The sequence below is a fragment of the Cynara cardunculus genome, assembly GCF_001531365.2.
Source record: "Cynara cardunculus var. scolymus isolate 2C chromosome LG 15, CcrdV1, whole genome shotgun sequence".
NCBI classification, from domain to species: Eukaryota; Viridiplantae; Streptophyta; class Magnoliopsida; order Asterales; family Asteraceae; genus Cynara; species Cynara cardunculus.
In genome coordinates this window covers 9,866,617-9,888,149 of record NC_037542.1, presented here as the reverse complement: position 1 = coordinate 9,888,149, position 21,533 = coordinate 9,866,617, and the positions used below count along the sequence as shown (strand labels likewise).

The 21,533-nt window shown below is 35.6% G+C and overlaps 3 protein-coding genes across 4 annotated transcripts in view; 2 read left to right on the top strand and 1 right to left on the bottom strand.

The window, feature by feature from the left end:
• LOC112527412 (5'-methylthioadenosine/S-adenosylhomocysteine nucleosidase 2-like) overlaps nucleotides 1–8,714 on the top strand; it is a 14,550-nt gene extending 5,836 nt beyond the window's left edge. The window contains exons 3-8 of the mRNA XM_025138057.1: nucleotides 4,321–4,412; nucleotides 5,325–5,431; nucleotides 5,823–5,897; nucleotides 6,575–6,649; nucleotides 7,568–7,660; nucleotides 8,265–8,714. Coding sequence (XP_024993825.1) covers nucleotides 4,321–4,412; nucleotides 5,325–5,431; nucleotides 5,823–5,897; nucleotides 6,575–6,649; nucleotides 7,568–7,660; nucleotides 8,265–8,462 — 640 coding nt within the window. The 3' untranslated portion in view covers nucleotides 8,463–8,714. The remainder of the gene's footprint in view (nucleotides 1–4,320; nucleotides 4,413–5,324; nucleotides 5,432–5,822; nucleotides 5,898–6,574; nucleotides 6,650–7,567; nucleotides 7,661–8,264) is intronic.
• LOC112527411 (type III polyketide synthase B) lies at nucleotides 8,406–11,864 on the top strand. 2 transcript variants are annotated; one of them, XM_025138056.1, is made up of 3 exons: nucleotides 8,406–8,491; nucleotides 9,859–9,934; nucleotides 10,786–11,864. In XM_025138056.1, the coding sequence occupies exons 1-3, from the start codon at nucleotides 8,486–8,488 to the stop codon at nucleotides 11,781–11,783; spliced, it is 1,080 nt and encodes a 359-aa protein (XP_024993824.1). In that variant the 5' UTR covers nucleotides 8,406–8,485; the 3' UTR covers nucleotides 11,784–11,864. The 2 variants fall into 2 exon arrangements, with proteins under 2 accessions (XP_024993824.1, XP_024993823.1); XM_025138055.1 differs by having other exon boundaries at nucleotides 8,432–8,491; nucleotides 9,748–9,934.
• A 2,078-nt stretch (nucleotides 11,865–13,942) lies between these two features.
• On the bottom strand, nucleotides 13,943–21,413 carry LOC112527414 (putative ER lumen protein-retaining receptor C28H8.4). The gene is made up of 6 exons (XM_025138058.1): nucleotides 21,004–21,413; nucleotides 16,906–17,105; nucleotides 15,800–15,940; nucleotides 15,621–15,701; nucleotides 14,864–14,988; nucleotides 13,943–14,203 (listed from the first exon to the last, which is right to left on the bottom strand). Exons 1-6 carry the CDS (start codon nucleotides 21,224–21,226, stop codon nucleotides 14,155–14,157), a joined length of 819 nt encoding a protein of 272 aa, XP_024993826.1. The 5' UTR covers nucleotides 21,227–21,413; the 3' UTR covers nucleotides 13,943–14,154.
• Nucleotides 21,414–21,533: the final 120 nt, after the last annotated feature.

Here is a 21,533-nt window from a genome sequence, read left to right as displayed (position 1 = left end):
CACGATGCAGTTGGTTTATTCAAAGCTATTCTCCTAAATATCAGGCACATTCCAGCTGAGTTTGAATGGGTTACTGCTGACCTATTCTCTCAACATACACAAATTTACCCTAAAAAGTAAGCCTCAAATTAACATGTTATTATGTTTACATCAAATATGAACAAAATTAACACTAAAGTGTCAGCCCTAAATATAATTGAATAAACCCTAAACACAACTTAATATGAATTAACCTTTAAATCCAAATACTAACATAAAACAAAAATACGTTTACACTAAATATTAACAAAAATTAATATCAATTGAAATTCATCTCCTTGAAGAGTTAGAGTTACCGGTTATGTTTATGTTTCACCCGGTGAAAAATGTTTATGGTTTCACCTGATGAAAAATATGGTTGCCCGTTGATGGCTAGAGAAACTTATACTACTAGGGCAACAAATTCATGGTTTCATTAAGGGTAGGTTTGTCCATGTGTGTATATATATGTAAAAAGAGAGAGAGAGAGAGTCCATTTTTTTTGTTAACCAAATAAATAGTACAAACTTTGTTAACGAGGGCATTTATGTCTTTTTCATTATTAATACCACATTCCTTAAATATTTCATTTATCCAGTTATTACATTCGTTAATTATTTCATTCACTTAGGGGCCGTTTACCAAATCCTTATCCGGGTAAGCGTTTATTGGGAAAATTCAACACTATCACTACTTACTAGGTAAGATTTTGGTCCACCAAAATGGTATCATATGCAACAATTTACCCAATACACGCTAACCTTGGTAAGAGTCGTTGCCCTCATTTACTGGGTAGGACTCTTGGTCCTTGCTTTCGCTCTTACCGGGTAAGATTCTTGGTCTTTGCCATATGCATCCGGTAAGATAACGTGACTTGTTAAGCGCTTACCCGGGTAAGTGTTTATTAAACGGTCCCTCAATTATTACATTCCTTAATTATCTCATTCATTTAATTGTTTCTCCTATGAAATTTCTGATTTCACCTATGAACATGTTCAAACTTTTTTAACTATCTCATTCACTCTCTGGTTTCATCTATGAATTTTAGATAAAAATCATTGTTTCACTTTTTGGTTCACCTATAAACTTTGATTATATGGTTTCACTTATGAACTTTAGATAAAAATCATTGGTTCATTTTTTGGTTTACCTATGAACTTTGATTATCTGATTTTACCTATGAACTTCAAAATCATTGTTTCACTTTCTGATTTCACCTATGAAAACTTTCTGATTTTATCTTCAAACAAAAAACATTTAAAATATTATTATTGATTATTTTCCAAAAATAAATATGAATATCTTCCAAAAAAATAAAAATCATTAAATAAAATTATTGATTATTTTCAAAAATAAAAACAATTTGTTCCAAAAATGCCCTTCATTTAATATAAATTAATTTGTTTCCTTTTTTATTAAATTATAACCTCCCATTAATCACAACCGTGTTTGAAAAATGAAAGACTTAGATCGGTTAACAAAGTTAATACTACTTACTTGGTTAATAAATGATTGTGCCCCTATATACAGAGACACAATCATTTTTAACCAAATAAATAGTATTAACTTCACAGAGCCGTTCATTCTTTTGATCAACGGTCATGGTTAAGGGGGGTTATAAAATGATGAAAAAGGAAATAAATTAAATTGAATTAAATTAAATTAAATGGAGGGAAATTTTGGAACAAATTGTTTTTATTTTTCGAAGATAATTATGTTTACTTTTTTGGAAGATAATCATCAACCACATCTCTTCTCTCTCCCTCTTGCACTGCTTCGTCGAATTTTGTTTAATATGGTAATTGTTTTTATTTTTGGAAGATCATCATATTTTATATGGTGTTTGTTTGAAGTTTGTAGTGTTGTTTGATCTATGAACTTTGATTTTTCCGATTTTTTTTACCGAAGTTCATAGGTGAAACCGGAAAGTTCATAGGTGAAACAATGATTTTTTGTTTAAAGTTCATAAGTGAAACAATGATTTTTGTTTAAATTGTTTCGTGCATGAACATTGGTTGTTCTAAAAAATTTACCAAAGTTCATAGGTGAAACCACATTGTGAATGAGATAATCAAGGTAGTTTAAAGTTTAAACAAAGTAAATGAGATAATTAAGGGAATGTGATAACTAAGTAAATGAGAGAATTGAGGAATGTGCATCAATATGATCTAGAGAAAATTTGAGAGCTAATGAGGTTTTTAACAGATCATTCGAAACAAAGAAAACAAGCTCGGAAGAAGTCCGGGAGTTGGCATCGAAAACAGGAAAATAGTCCCTCGCCACTTCTCCCGTGACTTGGGTCGCGTGCCTGGTCGCGTGCGAGTTCTGAAGAATCCCGAACGGATTGCATATATTTGTTTATTTGATCATTTTGATTCTTATAGTTTAGGATAATTATTTAGTTTTAGACTTTTAGTTATTATTATCAGTTTTATAATTATAATAAATTAAACCTTTTTAGAGTTTTATCTCTCCTTTAAGAGTTTTCTCTCAATTTTCCGAGTGCTACGCTGGTAAGCTCGTTATCCTTTAAGGGTTTAAATGCTTGTCGACCATTCCGCAAATTCCCGCTGTGTCAGCTGGTATCAGAGCAGGATTCGCCTGTCGTTTTCACTAACAATGGTGGATCATCAGCCCAGACCTAGAAGAGACGAAGGCGGCCATTGTCACGGCTCTTGCTACTCTCACAGCGGCTGTTAACAAACACTATCCCAACCCCGACAACGGCAACCGTTGGAGAAGGGACAGGCAGGAAGAACCTATTAGGGTTCCGTACAACGGTAACAACTATCGTCGTATTATCCAATTAGTTTGTTTTGAAAACAAACGACCATCTATTCGTGAGAAGTCGCCGAAAAAAGTCGTAATCTTGCCCGAAAAAATTCGTAATCCTCCAATCACAAGAAGAAATCCGTACCGACCCCAAAGAATCGGCAACAAATTTCGTGTTCGTGGTTAGGGAAACCAAAGGCGAGTTAGTAGAGGACATTCCCGAGCCCTCAAAATCTTTGTCACAAGAAGTTGAGAAGGTTGAGCTCGAAGATGATGTTTCTATTACTCCAACACCTAAGGCTCTGAGTCAAATTGAGACGATTCCCGGTAAAGTTCCTGACAAAGTCTCGCTTGTATGGAGGTGATGACGACAACATCCTTTGGGACTTGAAGATTGTTCAGCCTTTCGAATTTTGGAAACCGAGTTGTGGATCCGCATGCATTGGAGACAAGAATGTTATATGATTCGGCGTTGCATCAAAGATTTAGATGATGTTGATTTTCAAGTGAACTCGAAGGCGAGTTCTTTTCAAGTGAGGGTTTCTGATATAGAGAGAATTCGAGAGTTAATGAGGTTTTTAGCAGATCATTCGGAATGAAGAATACAGGCTCCGAAGAAGCCCAAAAGTTGGCATTAAAATGGGAAAACAATCCCTGGCGCGACTTCTCCCTCGATTTGGGTCGCGTGCTTGGTCATGCACGAGTTCTGAACAGTCCCGAATGGGTTGCATTTAGTTGTTTATTTGATTATTTTGTTTCTTAATTAGTTTAGGGTAATTATTTAGTTTTAGACTTTTAGTTATTATTATCAGTTTTATAATTAGATTATTGATTAATAAATTAAACCTTTTTAGAGTTTTATCTCTAGTTTCAAGAGTTCTCTCTTAATTTCCTGAGTGCTATGCTGGTAGGCTCGTTATCCTTTGAGGGTTTAGACGCTTGTCGACCCTTCCGTAGATTCCCACTGCGTCACAATATTCGAAAAAAGACGAAAATACCCCGATTAGCAAAGTTTGTACTAATTAGACGGTTAACAAAAGGTGCCTCTATATGTGTGTGTGTGTGTATACAGACATATGTTTAGCACATCTATCTACATTGGAGGGAGTTCCATGCAGTCACGTGATGAAACTAATATGATTTGGGCTTATGTTACAACAACCAAGTATTGAAATTATGTTCTACACGTGTTCTTTAAATTCTGGTATGGATTTATGTATTAAATTCATTACACCACAATGCTAATATGGTTGGAGGACTAAAACCTAAAGAAAGCAACATTTTCTGTCTAACACTATGGTGGCAAATGCATAATTAGGAACAAAGATAACTTTATTTGGGTAGTAGTCTTTCTTTGGATGTTTGCTTATTGAAAAATGAGAAAGCATGCCAAATATTGTTGTGCCTGTGGCCTGTCACATGTTTGATGCTCTTCAGGATGCAGGGACTAAATTTCTTATATATTCATACACACACATATGTGTGCGTATTAAAATATTTTAACTGTAATTTTCAATTTTAATTATGCAGATTCCCGAAAGGAACTCCTTGGGTCCGCTATTATGGTTCATACAAAGGTCTGAGTGTAAATATCTTATGGCCGGGAAAGGATGCTGCTTTAGGTGAGTGTTAGGTTTTCAGTTTGTAAGATATTGACTTTTCCTGTGACCATTATGGGGACTTTTTATATTCTATCATCAATTCTTATGCTCTTTCGAGCCTTTAACATAGTTTGATTTGTAGTTTTATATTGTATATGTATGTTAGACTTGGGCATAATAATTATATTTCCATGTTAATCAATCAAAGTCCTATTTAAGGAGGTATAGAGGATTTGCAGGATTGAAAAACTGTATACTATTGAACAATTGCCGTGGCTTTATACAAAGAATACAACAATTGGAAAGAAGAAATAATTGGCTAAGAATGTGCAATATCACAACAATTAACTAAATATAAAAATACACCTTAAATGGAATTTGAATGTGGGTTTGACTTTCCTTTTGCTTGAGGTATGGATTGATCCGTAATAGTATTTACTAATCAAAAAGAAGAACCAATGTTCAATAAAATTACAGTTTCTTATATTACCTTTTTTGAGTGTAGCTATCCTGATAGGTTAGGGGTGGAATCTCCTACCCCCGTAATTGGTTCCTAGGATTTAAAAATTTCTTTTTCACAGCATTTCTCGCTTAATATCAATTGTGACAACGAACTATCTTTGCTTATAACAACTATGATAGGTGTGTAATGGAATTCAGAGGTTCTACCTCTCCGTTCTATTATGATTTACAAAATCGAATTCTATATTTATTCTGCATAGTTGTCACACCTTTTGGGTATGGCCACGAATTTGTTATGACACATAAAGTTAACATATCTGGCTTGCAAATACATAGTGCACTTGGTTTCTTAACTATAATTGATTATCATACAAGTATCCATGCATCATACTTTTGCTTTTACTGATGCATCACATTCATGGAATTATTTGGTCATGGAAATAAACTTAATTCTCGATTATTATTCCTCAGGAGTTGACAGTGTTGGTACTGTTTCTGCATCTCTTGTGACTTATGCTGCTATTCAAGCTTTGCATCCAGACCTTGTTATAAATGCTGGCACTTCTGGTGGCTTTAAAGTACGGGTTTCATTTCTATTAATCCATAATCATTTCATTCTCAAAGATTATTAGCTTTTTGTAGTCTATTTTTAAGTTTCTTTCCTTTGGGGAGACCACAATTCATATTTCTTCTTTCTAAGATGAAGGTCTGTGTCTATAACAATGCTCTGGGATGCCAATTTTCTTTTAAAAATAAGTTGGTAGAGAAACATCTTTGTGTCGATGCAATGGCTGCTTTTGTGGTATAATGGTGTTATACCATGTGCACAAAAGGTTTCACATTAATCATTTACTAACAGGCGTACCGTTTATTGTCTTATTTCATTTATGTAGTTCTTATCTTTATACATGTTGCATGTCTCAACGGTTGCTTCTTTAACATGAATTCATAACCTTTAGACATTTGCAGGCAAAAGGAGCTTGTATTGGTGATGTCTATGTTGCATCAGAAGTTGCTTTTCATGATAGAAGGATACCAATCCCAGTAAGCTGCACTTATCCTTCCTTGCATTTTCATATAACCAGTTTGGGAGCCCACCTGGCCTACAGTAAATCCTGAAATTTTATTGTGAATATGTTTATGGTTTTCATATTGATTGACCGTAAGCGAGAATTCTAGAAGGTGTGACTCCTGAGGATGTCTTTCAAGTGCATGGGTATCATTAAGATATAAATGTGAAGCATGTCTTCAGAGTTATTCTTTAGTATATGAATACCCGATGTTTGACACAGAAAGTATTGTTTTTTTTAACACTGAGGTTAAGGACTCCATTTGAAGTGGTAGAGGCCAGAGTATTCTTGGAAATAACATAGTCTGCACACAATCAGAAAATAGAACCTCTCGCCATGTACAACATATATTTTGTGGTTGAGTTCAGATGTTTTCTTCCTCCCCACATGGATAGAAGTTGATAAACCTGAATTAATTCTAATTCCCACATGAAAAAAAGTAAAAAATCGCAGGAAGAAAACAATCGTATTTGATCACTCTACATTGCTAACATCAAGAAATAGAATAACATTATCCTATTTTGACACCAAGAAATAAATTCTAAAAATAGAAAAGAATGCTCTGGATATATTTATTGTAGACAAATCGTTTGATTTTTATATCCGATTACTTTTAATATGCACTTAGTTATTTTCTACCTGATACTGCAGGTTTTTGATCTGTATGGAGTTGGTGTGCGGCAGGGTTTCTCAACACCAAATTTGTTGAAGGAGCTCAACCTTAAGGTATACAACACGATGATAAAATTGAACACCAGCCTCTAGCATTTGCAAATGTCTGAGACTATAGATTCAGTTTTAATTTTTGTAAATTCCTAGTTCATGCCTCATGGAATTCCAAGGATTTCATAGATCCTTTAAAATACATCTAGATATTTTAAGAGCCCTCGTTTGTTCAATGAGATCGACAACTTAGGCCCTACATCTGAAAATGCTATGCACAGCTTGCTTATAGAATATGATCTAAAATTTCCACAGTTTTTTTTTAAATACGAACACAACATTTTGAAAACAATAAGATGCTTTGCTATGCAACCTATATCACCTGTATAACTTGGTTCCGAATGGTACTTCTTTGTTCTGTAAAATTTACTAAAGTTGGAGGTATAGGATGACACTGAGGACTGTTATGGTTTGTGGGGAAGTCTGGCCCACCAATGACATACATATATGAATATACAGAAATGTGAATGCTTAGATGAATGTTGGATTTATGAGAATGGATAGGATCGGAAATGAGAACGCTCAGGAAAATTTTGGTGAGTCTGATTGAAGAGAAACTCGGACAATACCGTTTGAGATTGTTTCCGCATCTGCAGCGTGGATATTTGGATGCAAGGGTGATGAAGGGAGATGTGTATCTAGAAGGTGGTATCAGACTAGAAATATAGTCACAACTAATCAAGTTACTTTATATAGAAGTAAATCATGAGTTAATTTAATCACACCCTTTTTCTTGTAAAAAAGGAATACCATAGATTTACGGTTGCAATATATCATGGTTAGCCATTTTGCAAATTTCTATTTATCAAGCAAGGTTATCTTTGTAAATGTTATTTTTCCTTTTATAAGACCCAGTTTGACAAGAGCTGTATCTCTCTGATTCCAAATTCAGTTTCTAATTATCTTTCTGCTAAATTTCAGGTTGGCAAACTTTCAACTGGAGATTCTTTGGATATGACCCCATTGGATGAAGCTTCCATAGTTGCAAATGATGCAACTGTCAAAGACATGGAGGTAAGGTTTTGCATTATGTTGTCTTCGTATACTAGTCAGTTTTGAAAATGGGGTGGTAACAGGTAATCGGCCAAGTGTATCCGGGTTGTCGCTAAATCCCAACCTCCTTGGAAGGGTTTAAGCCTCACCAAAGAGTGTGTGTGAGTTCTTCTGTATATGAAATTTAACAAAAAATTTGCAATATTTAGCAAAAAAACTTAGTTGCTGCTAACAGGAACTCATATCTTTTGAAGTTAACTATCCTTGAAGCAACACAAATCAACATGAAAGATGCAACAGTTCCCATTTTGCTATCTCCTGTGAAAATTGCAACATCTTTTTTCTTGGAAGCTTTCAATTTACAGTTGCCTATTTTGTTGTCGTCAAATGCAAAAAAATATGACATCAAATCATTCCCTTATTTTTTCAATCTGCATATCGGTTGTGTGAAACTTTGCAATTTTAACCAGTCAAGGGACACTGTGAATTACACCTATGGTTTGTTTCCGATTACAGCTTGATATTTAAATGAACAAATGTATCATCGTTGCAACGTTTGACTATGGAACCTAGGAAGGGCATAAACTGACCTAATCATTTGTTTTACAAACTATTTGGTGTTCAGGGAGCTGCTGTTGCATATGTAGCAGATCTCTTGAAAGTCCCTGCAATATTTGTGAAAGCCGTCACTGATATCATTGATGGAGATAAACCGACTTCGGAGGAATTTTTGCAAAATTTGACAGCAGTGACAGTTGCACTCGACAAAACAGTTGCTCGAGTGGTTGATTACATCAGTGGAAAATCCATCTCAGAACTTTAAACCGTTGTTACCATCCTGTTTTGATGGAGGTAACAGCAATTTTTTGCAATACCTTTAATGAAATATGATTGATTTGTGTATTGAACAAATGATATGTCTATTACGTGTGCCTTATGTATGTTTGAGCTTATTATTAGTGTGTGTGCCCATTGATATTCAAAACCTGTATAAGAATTGTCTTCAATGATGCATTGTACAAATCCAAAACATGTAAAAGATGCAATTTTTTTACAAGTTTTGCAGTTCTTGCAATGCTTGAGGTGTGCTTTTTTATCATCTTGGTAGTTTCTTCTTTCGAGGGTGGAATTGAACAATCCTCCTCTTAAAGTGATATTTATGCTTATATTTGCATATCGAATGCCCATCAAATGGAACAAAGCTCTCTCATTATGCACGGTTGGTTCGGTCTGATTGGAGTTTAGGATCTTAAAATCTCATATTTGTGGGATGTTGGGTGAATAATCAAGTGAATATAGAGGTTATGAGTTTGGATTTCATACTTATGTCGGGTGATAAAATCGGCATGAGTTACTAATTACCTTGTGTGTGAACATATAACTATTAGGGTCTTTCTCCTGTGCATGTACACACACACACACATAGGAGACCCATCATGCACATTCATCTTGATCAAGGACTTTTTGCTCTTTTAGTTATTAGGGTTACCTCTTGCAAACAAAAGTTCTACTTTTTGGGTAGAGGCTAGGTCTGCCTACATCCTAACCCTTAGACCCCACTTTTGGCGGATATATTGGGCTCGTTTAGTTCGGTTACTTCTTCAACCACTCTACTCTTTAGGGTAGATGACAGGTTTGCATACATCCCACCCCCTAGACACCCACCTTCTGGTGGATATAATGGGGTTGTTTAGTTTGGTTGCTTCTCCCACCGCTTTACTTTTTGGGTTAGAGAATAGGTATGCTTATAGGCCCCACTTATGGTGGGATATATTGGGCTCGTTTGGTTTGGTTACTTCTTGGAATCACCAAAGAGCAAAAACCGTCACCGGCTAGAGTTCACACCAAAAACACTCCACAAACCTAAACCCTAATTACAAGTCACCAGTCATATACTTACCTCTTTAGTGCATGACCTCATGACTTTCTTGCTCTTCAACTAACTCTCCATAACTCCTAAGCAAGAAAACCATAACGTCCCTTCTTTGCTCTCCCTTTGAGCATTTTGACTTGAGATTTTCGTGCTATAAACAATGCAATAAATATGTCTATATAAACCTACCTCTATGAACTTTATATCTCACCCTCTTTCTTAAGGAAAGTCACAGGTTTATTCATCCGAAAGAATGATTCAAGAAGAAATGACAACAAAGGCCGATGGTGGAAAAGCTAACATCTTGGCACTTGGCAAAGCATTCCCTCACCAGCTTGTAATGCAGGATCTGCTTGTTGATGGGTATTTTAGAGACACTAACTGTGATGATCCTGAACTCAGACGGAAGCTCACTCGACTCTGTAAACATCCGTCTTTTCAGCTTCTCATTTATTATCGTTTTTTTGGGTTTTTAAAACGAGTAGATACGTACCAGAGGACTAGGATTAGTCCTTTCTGCCAATGGGTGATTCAGCCAAGTGGCATGGTTAACTTTCCTAGTCCACTAGTCCTAACCGGTCCTAGTGTAATTGGTCTTTTGTGTCAACTTGGTCATATTGGTCTTTGGCTGGAGAAATTCTGTCCTAATCGGTCCTAGGATAATTGATCTTCTACGCCAACGGTCCCTCACCACTTGGTCGGTCCCGTAAATTTTAGTCTGAATCTGAATTGGTCCTTCAGGTTTTTTGTTCCTTCTTAAGATTCATTTGAATATTAGGGTGCGTTTGGTGACAAAATGGAACACGGTTTTTGTCCCATGTTTGGTTCAACGTTAAACTGGTATAGGACCGGAATGAGTGGTAGAAAACCACATTTTCTTTGTCTCACCAAAATAGGAGGAACAAAAATCAGGAAATGGGACATGATTAGTAAATTGCTAAACTTCTCATATCAAATTAAAACCCTAAAACCTTCTACCATTCTTTCATCCGTCTACCTCACTCTCACCGTCCCGTCCAGGATTATCCACCTACCAAACACACCCTTAACGAACATATTTAAGGAAGACATTTGTGTATTTTACTAAAACTTTTAGAGCTTATAATCAAAACATGTAAATGTCACAATAACAGCCTACCTATCCCCAACTGAACCATCTGAACCGTAACCGGGTTCACTTGACCCATCTAGTGGTCTAGGTCAGGTCAGTCTTTGGCCACCGGTCTTGGTTTCTTAAGAAATATTATTTCTGATTTGGTCTCTTTTTTCACAGGCAAGACTACAACTGTGAGAACAAGATATGTAGTTATGTCACAGGAGATACTGGAGAAGTACCCTGAACTAGCACTTGAAGGCCTGCCAACAGTCAAACAAAGACTTGATATTTGCAACAAAGCTGTCACACAAATGGCGATTGAAGCCTCACAAGCCTGCATCAAAAGCTGGGGCCGGTCCGTTTCCGATATCACCCACTTGGTCTACGTTTCCTCTAGCGAAGCCCGACTCCCGGGTGGCGATCTTTACTTGGCCAAAGGGATCGGGCTAAGCCCGGACACAAACCGGGTCATGCTCTACTTCTCGGGCTGCTCCGGAGGCGTGGCCGGGCTTCGTGTCGCCAAAGATATAGCCGAAAACAATCCCGGAAGCCGAGTCTTGTTAGCAACCTCGGAAACCACTATTATCGGATACAAACCACCGAGTGTCAACCGTCCTTACGATCTAGTTGGGGTTGCACTCTTCGGAGACGGTGCAGGCGCCATGATAATAGGGTCCGGCCCAGTTTCGGGCCTTGAACGCCCATTATTTGAGTTGCATACTGCCATACAAAACTTCTTGCCTGATACTGAAAAAGTGATTGATGGAAGGCTGAATGAAGAAGGAATTAGTTTCATATTAGCAAGAGAGCTTCCTGAAATCATAGAGGAAAATGTGAAGGGGTTTTGTGACAAGTTATTGGGCCATTTGGGCTGTGATGATATGGGCTATAATGATTTCTTTTGGGCTGTCCATCCTGGTGGGCCTGCCATATTGAATAAGCTGGAGAAAAAACTTGACTTATGGCCAGAAAAGTTGAGTGCAAGTAGAAGGGCATTGGCTGATTATGGGAATGCAAGTAGTAATACAATTGTGTATGTGTTGGAGTATTTGATAGAAGAGAGTTTGATGAAGAAAAAGGAAGGGAAAAAGGGTGGGCCTGATTTGGGCCTTATTTTGGCTTTTGGGCCTGGGGTTACGTTCGAAGGGATTCTTACGAGGAACTTAACCGTGTAATAAAACCGATATCAATCTTTGTTTGTTCTTGGATTTGTTTTTAATAATCGGTAATAACGTATTGTCCGGAAGTTGATCGATTTGTTTGATATGTTTATGGATCGTATTTACTATTTGTGAATCTTTTTTTATGTGTTTTTTGAAATGAACTTGTTAATTTTCACAGATAGTTGCTTATCTATACTACTTTATAAATCAAATTTATCAAAAGTTTTAAAAACAATTTTTAATGCACGAAGTACTATACATTTATGCACAAAGTCTTAAAAATAACTCATAATGCATTAAGTACTACTACTTTATGCATTCAGTCTTAAAATATTTTATTCTACAATTAAAATAACATATAGTATAAGTTATCAATGTACATTACTTTTTCTTTTCATGTTTACAAGATACTTTTGACTTCTTTCACTTATGCATTCATCCTTTCATACTTTTATGTCTTCTTCCCATCCCCAAGGAGAGATTCAAAATTAAATTCATCATGAGTTATCAAAAGTTTTCTCATTCATCTTTCATTCAATTACTTTAGAACTTTCAGTCTCATTCTCGATCTCTTGATTCTTTGTTCTTGGTGTAAATCGAACATATTTGTGGAGTCCTTTAAATATGTTAGATTTTAAACTGTCATACAATTTTTTTCATCGATAGACTGTAATTGGAACCATAACTCATTTATTCAAATTGTATTAATATGTAAAGAACAAATGTAACTTATATCATCGTTAAATCTTTTTTAATAAAACCAGTGAAACTTCAAAATCGTTAATATTCACGGCTCTCGCCGCATTGCACGGGTACACAACTAGTGAAGCATGAAATGGTTTTACCACGATACAACATTTCATGCACCTTTCAATGATCATTGTCGATTATTACGCTGCGTTCTCAAATCTAGGAAAGGAAAAAAGAGATTTTTTTTTTATTTGTGTTTCTGAGAGTGAGGGGAAAGAAAGGAAACCGAAGAAAAAAAGATAAGATTTCATGTTTTTGAGAAAGAGAGAAAGGAAAGGAAAGATGTCAATTTTACAAATATGTCCTTATTTATTTTGTAATGGATTGTAATTGATGGGTAGATGAGTAATTTTATAAATAGTTTTTATTTTTATTTATTTTCCCTTCTATATCTGGGATTGGGAGGAAAGTTTTGAAAAGAAAATCAATCTTATTTTCCTTCTAAAACAACTTGAGAACACGCGATCTCTTCTTTCCACATTCCTTCGTAAAAAAAGACTAAAAAAACACAATGTCAGTGTAATAAAGAACTCTTCTTCTTAAACGATGCAAAAAAGTTTCAAAGATTTATATTTCATTTCCAATTTGAATAATAATATGTTGATCTTGTAATATTTGATGAAATAAATACCAATTTTTTGAAATAATGATTGAAAAACCTGTAATGGTGGATCAGCTGATCATTAGTCATTTTTATATTGATTGATAACTTGACATACACATCATCAAATGTTACAAGTTCTGTAAGTCCCAGTCTAAACTTTACATTAATTAAGGAAAAAAAATTTCTTTGTTATACTAAATTGGAACTAAAGGATTGTTTACAAAACACTTGCTACTTTTAACAGGTTACTAAGCACTTATTGTCATTTACTGGGTATGAAATGCTTACCTAGTCAAAGATTGACGGTTTTCATCAACAATCTTATGATGTTATTTTGCTAAACAAAAACTCTACCCAATAAATGAATGTGACGACTCTTTTCCGGTTAACACTTGCCAAATAAAAGACACTTGTACTAAAGGGCCGTTTATCAAAGCACTTACCCGATAAGTGATTACCGATAAAATTTAACACTATTATGTACTTACCGGGTAAGATTTTAGTCCACCAAAACGACATAGTATACAATAATTTACCCGGTATACGCTTACCGTGGTAAAACTCGCCGCCGTCACTTACCGGGTAAGACTCTTGATTCTTGTCTCGCTCTTACCGGGTAAGATTCTTGGTCCTTACTATACTCATCCGGTGAGGTAATGTTACTTGATAAGCGCTTACCCGGGTAAGCGTTAGGTAAACGGCCCCTAAGTTCTTTTGATGGCTAAGAATCTTATCCTTAAATAAGAGTGATGACTCTTAAACAATAAACGTACCCAAATTGTGCAGGTAAACAGCCTCTAAAGTAACAATCATTGCATTTGTCCATAAAACGCAATCAAAGAAAATCTTGAAATTAACTTAAAGAAACGGGTTTATAATTTAAACCACAACCATGTTGCCAAATTTACAACCATCCACCCAATCACATGCGGTAAAGGTTAATCAACTAAAACTTGGACATGTATAAATGGAAATGAAATCGAAGATCACATCCCGAAGAGTTAAGAGATCCACGATACGATTTTTGGCTTAGACGACTCCAGAAGGTAGACGTAGAACAAGTTGTCCTCCAAAAACACTGAAAGAATAACGAGCACAAGCACAAACATTATCACACGATAAAATGCCTATATGGTACTTGTATTATCGGATAAAATATTATTCAGTCATTGCATCTTATGTTGTGAAGAAGAAAGAAAAAAGATTTGTGCTACCCTCGAGAACGCCCCCACACTGTAGTGGTCCCACAACCATCATGGGGTAGGTAAATCATGGTGTTCAAAGACAGGGTGGGCGGAGCCGGATTTGAACCAGAGACAACGTAGAAACTCCACCACCTTTCTACCGAGGCTATTGTATCTTATGTTTTGATCATTTTGCCCAATCTTGTGTTGATATAATCTTTTCTAAGTACCTAATATTTATGTACAGCAAATGCAACAAATAAACCCACACGCCCTTCTCACCTTCTTGGGAGGCCAAAGGCCCAGATGTCTCGCTAGGCCAAATTGTAGTCATATTCTATTATGTGCAACATTAGGTGTCTACCCGGTATATCCCATCAGTGGGGTCTTGGCAGGGTGAGATGTAAGCATACCCGACCTCTACCCCACAGAGTTGAGCAGGTTGTTTCAGTGAACCTTTGTTATCTTTTTTCTTTCTTTTTTGAATTTAGAAAATTCCAAAAGCAAGCGCTAACATAAGTTGATGAGAACCAAAAGTTTATAACTCGTCTAACCTTTTCACATAGTAGTAACAGAAGTCTGCTAATATGAAAGTCTGAACGATTTCTGAGATTAGAACCATGGACGGCCATAAACCGTAACCTAGGGCAGTAAGTAGATGGCCACGACTATCCAAAACCTGTCGAATTGAAAGCAGAATAAGCAATTAATGTACTAAATCTTACTTATTTCCAGAAACCGGAAAAAAGCAAATGAAAAGTAACATGAAATAACAAATGGCCCTTGAAAATCATGGTAATTTCCATTTAACAAAAACTGATAAAAAATTGCAACATTCCCATTTTAGCAACTTTATAAATTAGTCTAGTTTAGGAGGTGGGTGTCTTTGCAGAATGAGTAGGAGGTATGAGGTTCGACTCCAGGTACAACCCACATGCTCTTCGGACACGCGATTTACTCCCCCATGATGGCCGTGGATGGGTGCTGGGGGGGCACTCCAGAGAGTGGTGTCATACTTTTTTTTTGCATAAACTTTGTAAATTACTTATTTGTCCATTATATTATTGATATTGATTCCACAAATATTCTCCTATTGTGTCACTAACTCGCTATTGAAGGGTGTGAGTTATCTACGACGTTCGACTAGTTGAACATTTATTCTGAATCATGTATCAATTAAACTGTTGCACTTATCCTAGGACAGTAATTGTATGATATATTGATACTTGCTGGTAGGAAAGAATGTCCATACATAGATATTTATCCTACATAGATATTAAAATGCTAAAAAATAGTTCTTCTGAGTCAAACCTGAAGAACCCAATGAGCACAACTCAAGAACCTGGCAACACCGAGAGCGAATACATAATGAGCTGTGAATGGTTCAACAATCTGCCAAACAGAGTTAGACCCAAGTAAGCAAAAGAAAAATAAAGGGCAAAATGTCGGTGAAATTGAGTCATAAAATTCAATTAAATAACACCATTAACCTTTGTGTTCTGCATGACCCTAAGTTGAGGTAGAACAGAAACTGCTTCAAGATAAACGCAGAATGCCCAAAATATCCTGTTCATAATGTGATGTGATGTTGATGGATGAACTAACAAAGCTAATACCGCACAAGGAACAGCCTACAAAAAGAGTTGACATAAAGGTAAGATTTTTCTGAAATATCATACAAAAAGTTCAACACTTGTACTTGTTGGTAAGTTTTTTATTTCAATCCCCTATTTATACATAGCAGACGACTACCTATTTATCCACAAAATTCGCTAATTTTCTCGTAGTTGGAGGATACTCCAGGCATTTGCCAAATACTTATTAACTTTTACGTAAAAATTATGTGGTTAGTTAAACATAGCGATTTTCATGGCATGGAGCTAAATGATAATGTAATTAAGAGGTTGAAAATTCTGAAGCATATTGGAACAAAGGGAGAAGTAGTGTATCATTTCATAGTGCAAACTGCAAAAAAAAAAAAAAAAAGGAATATTCGTCAGCAGCAACTAAAATAACAGACTGAAGAAGCGAAAAGGTTGGTCGGTTTATAAATGCATCCTGCTCCAGATGAAGTAATAATATTAGACACAAATTTGACATGTAACCCTTTTCGCAATACGTGCTTCAAGGAATTTTTTTCTTTGTCAAATATCTAAAGTACCCTCCACAAAGATGAAATAAAGGAATCTTGTAGACCTTAACCACTGACAAATTATTGAACTTATTTCTAGTCGTAATGGGCAAATGGGTAAATTTGCACATGAAAACTTTCGAGGAAAGGAAATTCCACAAAATAAAACATGAGCTGATTTTAAAAAATTAACGAATCTTATGAACCCAAATTAATATACTTATAATGACAAAATGAGCAAATAGGTATTTTAACATGGTAACTTTCCAAGAAAAGAAATGTTGCAACTTTCAGGAAACATCCAAGAGAACAAAAGGATGCAATTTTCATGGAACAGATATGTGTGATGTATCAACACTCAAATTTTAAAAGGGAAAACATGAGTTCATTGCTGCAAATTATTTTCCAATATCTATGATGAGTTAACTTCAAACTCATGCAAACGTGAGGATGCACAAGACTTACCACATAGTATATTGCAAAGTTGTCTTTGTCCTCCATGTAGCTTGACTTCAGTCTGAAACGAATCATAAAGATAACCCACAATGTTGCAGCTAATGTAGATAAATCAAGCAGGGTGTGTATATCATATTCCATGACAACACTACAGTACAGTCTAACAGCCAAAAACAAAGCCGTCAGTTCTTGCGATTTGAGTGATATGCCTGCAATGAAGCGCAACACAGTACACTAAACAAGATCAACATTTTTTAGACTGTAATGCCATAAAGAAAAAGCAAAGCCAAAAAAAAAATACTGCTATTGTCTGAATTACATTCACATAACATGTCGCATGTAAAAATCACACCTTCATACCTCCTTGCACCAAATGCGATTCATAAAATGAAAATGTTAAATGGCCAAAACAAATACTTCCACTTTTCCAAAATAAGTACAAAATTTGACTCGACATATATTAGCTAGGGTATGTGTAAACCAACAAAAATAAAAAATGGTAACAATTCATAGGCAAAGTTGCACAATAATCTAGACAAACTCACAAAATCTATAATATTACTTTAGTCAAAGTGAATTAAGATATGACCATAATCATCTTTATAAACATTAGTACTAGTTCCTATCATGCTCCCTTTCATCAACAAGTTTGAAAGAGAAGACATGGATCCTGAGGGCATTGAACAAGTTTCTCAATACTTCTTTCACACCCTGGTTTCTGAGCCATAGAACTATTAAAAAGGTTAGATGAGTTGAAAGGGAGGAAGAAGACGGGGAGCATTAATTGTTCACACCTTTGTCTTTGATCATCAATTCTCTTTCATTTTTGTTCAAACATGAATTAAAAAACGAAGTAAAATACATAGGGGAAAGAGAGTGTAATTCTCTTGCATCTGCCTCAATTGTATTTGGCAATTTTAGTACAACATTATCCATGTCTTCACAAGTGAAATTGCATATAAACCTCTTCAGTTAACTTCTAAATGATTATAAAGTACCCCCTCGTGTTATACACATGTAATTTTGCTGGAAGTTTCTGAAAATATGTATGAAATAAATATCTTTATGTTTATGGTTTACATGTTTCTACAACGATGATCTTAATACTATCATAACAATAAAATATGATGATCTCCATGCAAGTTGCCACAAAATTTGATATTCATTAGGAGTGTCATATCGTGTCGTAATGTTGTCAACTTGTCGGTTAGTACTGCCTGGTGTTTAATGCATTTTCAGTTAAAATATTAACATAAGTATAAGCTTTCCCAACAAATGATAGTCACAGCTTTCAAAAGTTTATCGACATGCAATGATGTTGAACCTTGCCTCCAAACAGCAGATGGCAAATCCCTCGCCTTTAGCAAATTCACCTTGTATAAGAAGTAGGCATAAGTGCTTGACCTAGAGTCACAACTAACCATAAACACGATGTGTCAACTTAAGCTTCACTTTTCCCTCAACCCACTAGATAACAGCATGACAAAGATATATTACCATCCTACAGCTGATTTATCATTTCATCAAAGCATGGTCTTAAAAGATCTGATACCAGCTGATGAAGTATCTTGGTGGTTTATTGTTTGCTAAACCCTGATAACTTTCCTCAAAAAATTTAGGCGTGTGTTCTATTTACAAGTGTCGCACATATCAAATATACAATTTTCCTATAAAAGACAGCAATATGTGGAACCAAACAAAATATTTTTCTACTGACTACATCTCAAACAAGTACTACCAAAAAGACACAAGACAAATATACCATCCTTTGACCCATGAAAGTTTACTTGACCAAGTAAAAGCACAAAATAGGTTGCAATCATAATTAAAACCAAGCAGAGAATGAAGAACTGGACAGGCTATCTCACACCTGTTTGGCACTATGAACAAACTAACAAGATCATAATATCCTTAACCCAGTTGTTGATTCTTAAATGAGTGCAGGCGAGACTTGATCTATAATCACCAACAGACTAATTTCACCACTTGCATTAACATTTGCAACATCCATCTAATGAAATCTACACATGATGAAGGCTAGCAAATACAAAATCGCAAAGAGGCATCTACAATAATGCTACCTAGATTTTATAGTACCAATCCCAAAAGCTACATCGTAAATAAACAAAGAAAAACTGATATTAACACTACTACAAACTTAAACCAAACCAAACCAAACGAACCCAATAAATCCCACTTGAAAGTAGGGTCTGGGGTAAGATGTACGCAGAGTCACAGACCTTACCTCAACCACTAGAATAGAGAGGCTGGTTCTGTGAAGACCCCAGGCTTGTGCATGATACAAGGTGTGTGCAAACAGGCAATAAGATAGGTAATATAACAGGCAATCAGGAAAACAATTGTGTGTGTACGATTCAATGATGTACTAAAACTTCATAGACATAAACCCAAAGGGGCAAGTAAAGTCACTCCTTTGGGACCATACGGCAGTTAACATGCCCAAAGTTCAGTGAGGCAGGCTTGGGGTAGGGCCTCCTCACCTTGGCTGAGGAGAGACACGTTTAATGAAGCATGAGGGGTGAGGTAAGGTGAGGGCTTCTTTATGTGAGGCGCATCAATCAATGTAATATAGCTTTTCAGGGCACATTTATTGAGAAAGATGTACCAAATTCTTATTTCTCATATGAATTCACAATTTCATTTTGATAATAATAAGTTTGATCTGTTTTACCGAGAAAGCAACTATTCTCAAAATCTCACTCAAAAGGTGCTAAGTTGGAATCCCATTCTAATTTCTTTGGATTTGCCCAAGATCTTTGGAATACTTTTATTTCTTGCAGGTGTGGCTTTGTAATTATTGTATCATGTATATATATATATATAAATGAACGCTTACGGCTTATGCATAAACTTATGTGTCTAATTAATTTCCACTTAGATGTTTAAGCACTAGAAAATCAATCCACCACCCAGCTCCATTTCATGCTTTTTAGAACACTGGTCACTATATGAGAAAGTTAATATGCAAAGAAGAAAACTTCTAATAATAATCCGACCCACTACTCATTCCATAATCGATTCCAAGAGACAGGAGTACATAAAATCTCGATTTCCAGGGCACTCACATCATCAATATCTAGAATAACCCAAACCAATCACACCAAGAGAAATTATTTTAAATCTGTAGAGAATGTTTATATATAGCTAACCCAAGACACCTCTATAAACCCTAGGCCGAAAAAACTACACTGACTCATAGTCTAATAGAACAAGTCTTTCATTTTACATTCTTTGCATGATAAGATAATAGGCCAGCTAAGGAAGCTAACTTCTTTATAACAAAAGAGAAGATACCTAACTGACTCAAAAACCTAAAAATCGGAAAATATTTATTCCCTCCATTCTGAGGGGAGAGGCACTCATGTACATATTGTTAATAGAAGTTAGGATCCATGATTTCGCTATATGTAGTATCCTTAAATTCTAATGTATTTATCGAAATTTCTTTTTGAATCAATAACCGTTCATATCACATTCAAAATTCACAATTAGTTAGTTTTACCTCAAATCCTCAATAACTAAATTATACCTCATATTGGCTTCCCTTTTTGGAAAGGGAGTGTGTTGAAAATAACTTCGAATCCAACTTAACAAATAAGGGCAAAGACAAATTCTTTTACAAGATAATACCCCCCAAGAAAAAAATAACCCAATCAGAAACAACCTGATTTGAGTAACTAGAAATTGACAAATGCAACATTGATATGGATCTTGTTGCAAACTTAACACCAATGCCGCTCAGTTTGTAGTACCAGTTACAAAGTTCTATGTACATGCCAAATCATTCTCCAGAAGTTCTTGGAATCCACTTCAACTTTGAAATACAAAAATAATGGTTCAAGTTAAAAAAATTAAGGTATATCCTTTTAGAAAACATAGATCATAGAATAAAATTCACCAGCATAATAAAATAACAAGAAGAAGATGAAGTAATTCCATTCAAGAACTCTAGAACCTCCTATTAGAAAGCAAAAACTAACGAAATTTCCTAATTTCACTGATATGCACAACTAACAAAGGATAAAATTACACTGAATTACACTAAAGAAATAGATGATGCATAGATCAATTTGATAAATTACTAACCAGCACAAGTTTTTTCTTTAGAGAGCTTATATATAAGGACGGCGATTCCAATGGAGTGAACAGCTTCGGCAGCAATAAACAGATTGTCATGATCGTGCACAATCGCACGTAGCAACACCAAGGCCACCATGCCAGCGACTACAGCCAAAAAAGCTTTCACCTTTGGCGGTTGCCGCCGTATCCATGACGATATCACGTGGATCGTCTTCTTCGGTGGCCTCATGTTTCTTTTGCGAATCTGCGTTTGTTTTGCCTCTATGTAATTTCTACGACGAGGTGGAAGTGGTGCGGGGGGCAGTGACGGCGGCGGTGGCTAGGGTTTGACTGCGGTGGAGATTCGGTGGCGATGAGCAGGGGAATTTTGGGGGAATTTTGGGTTGAGATCGGTTATTTCTAACTCCGACGAGCGTTTTGTTATGTATACAGAAAATATTATATACTTTTTAACAAAATAATATTTTAAAAATAATTTCATTAAAAAAATTCAAAATATATGTTAATTAAAATAACAATTAAGAGTGGTAGGTAAA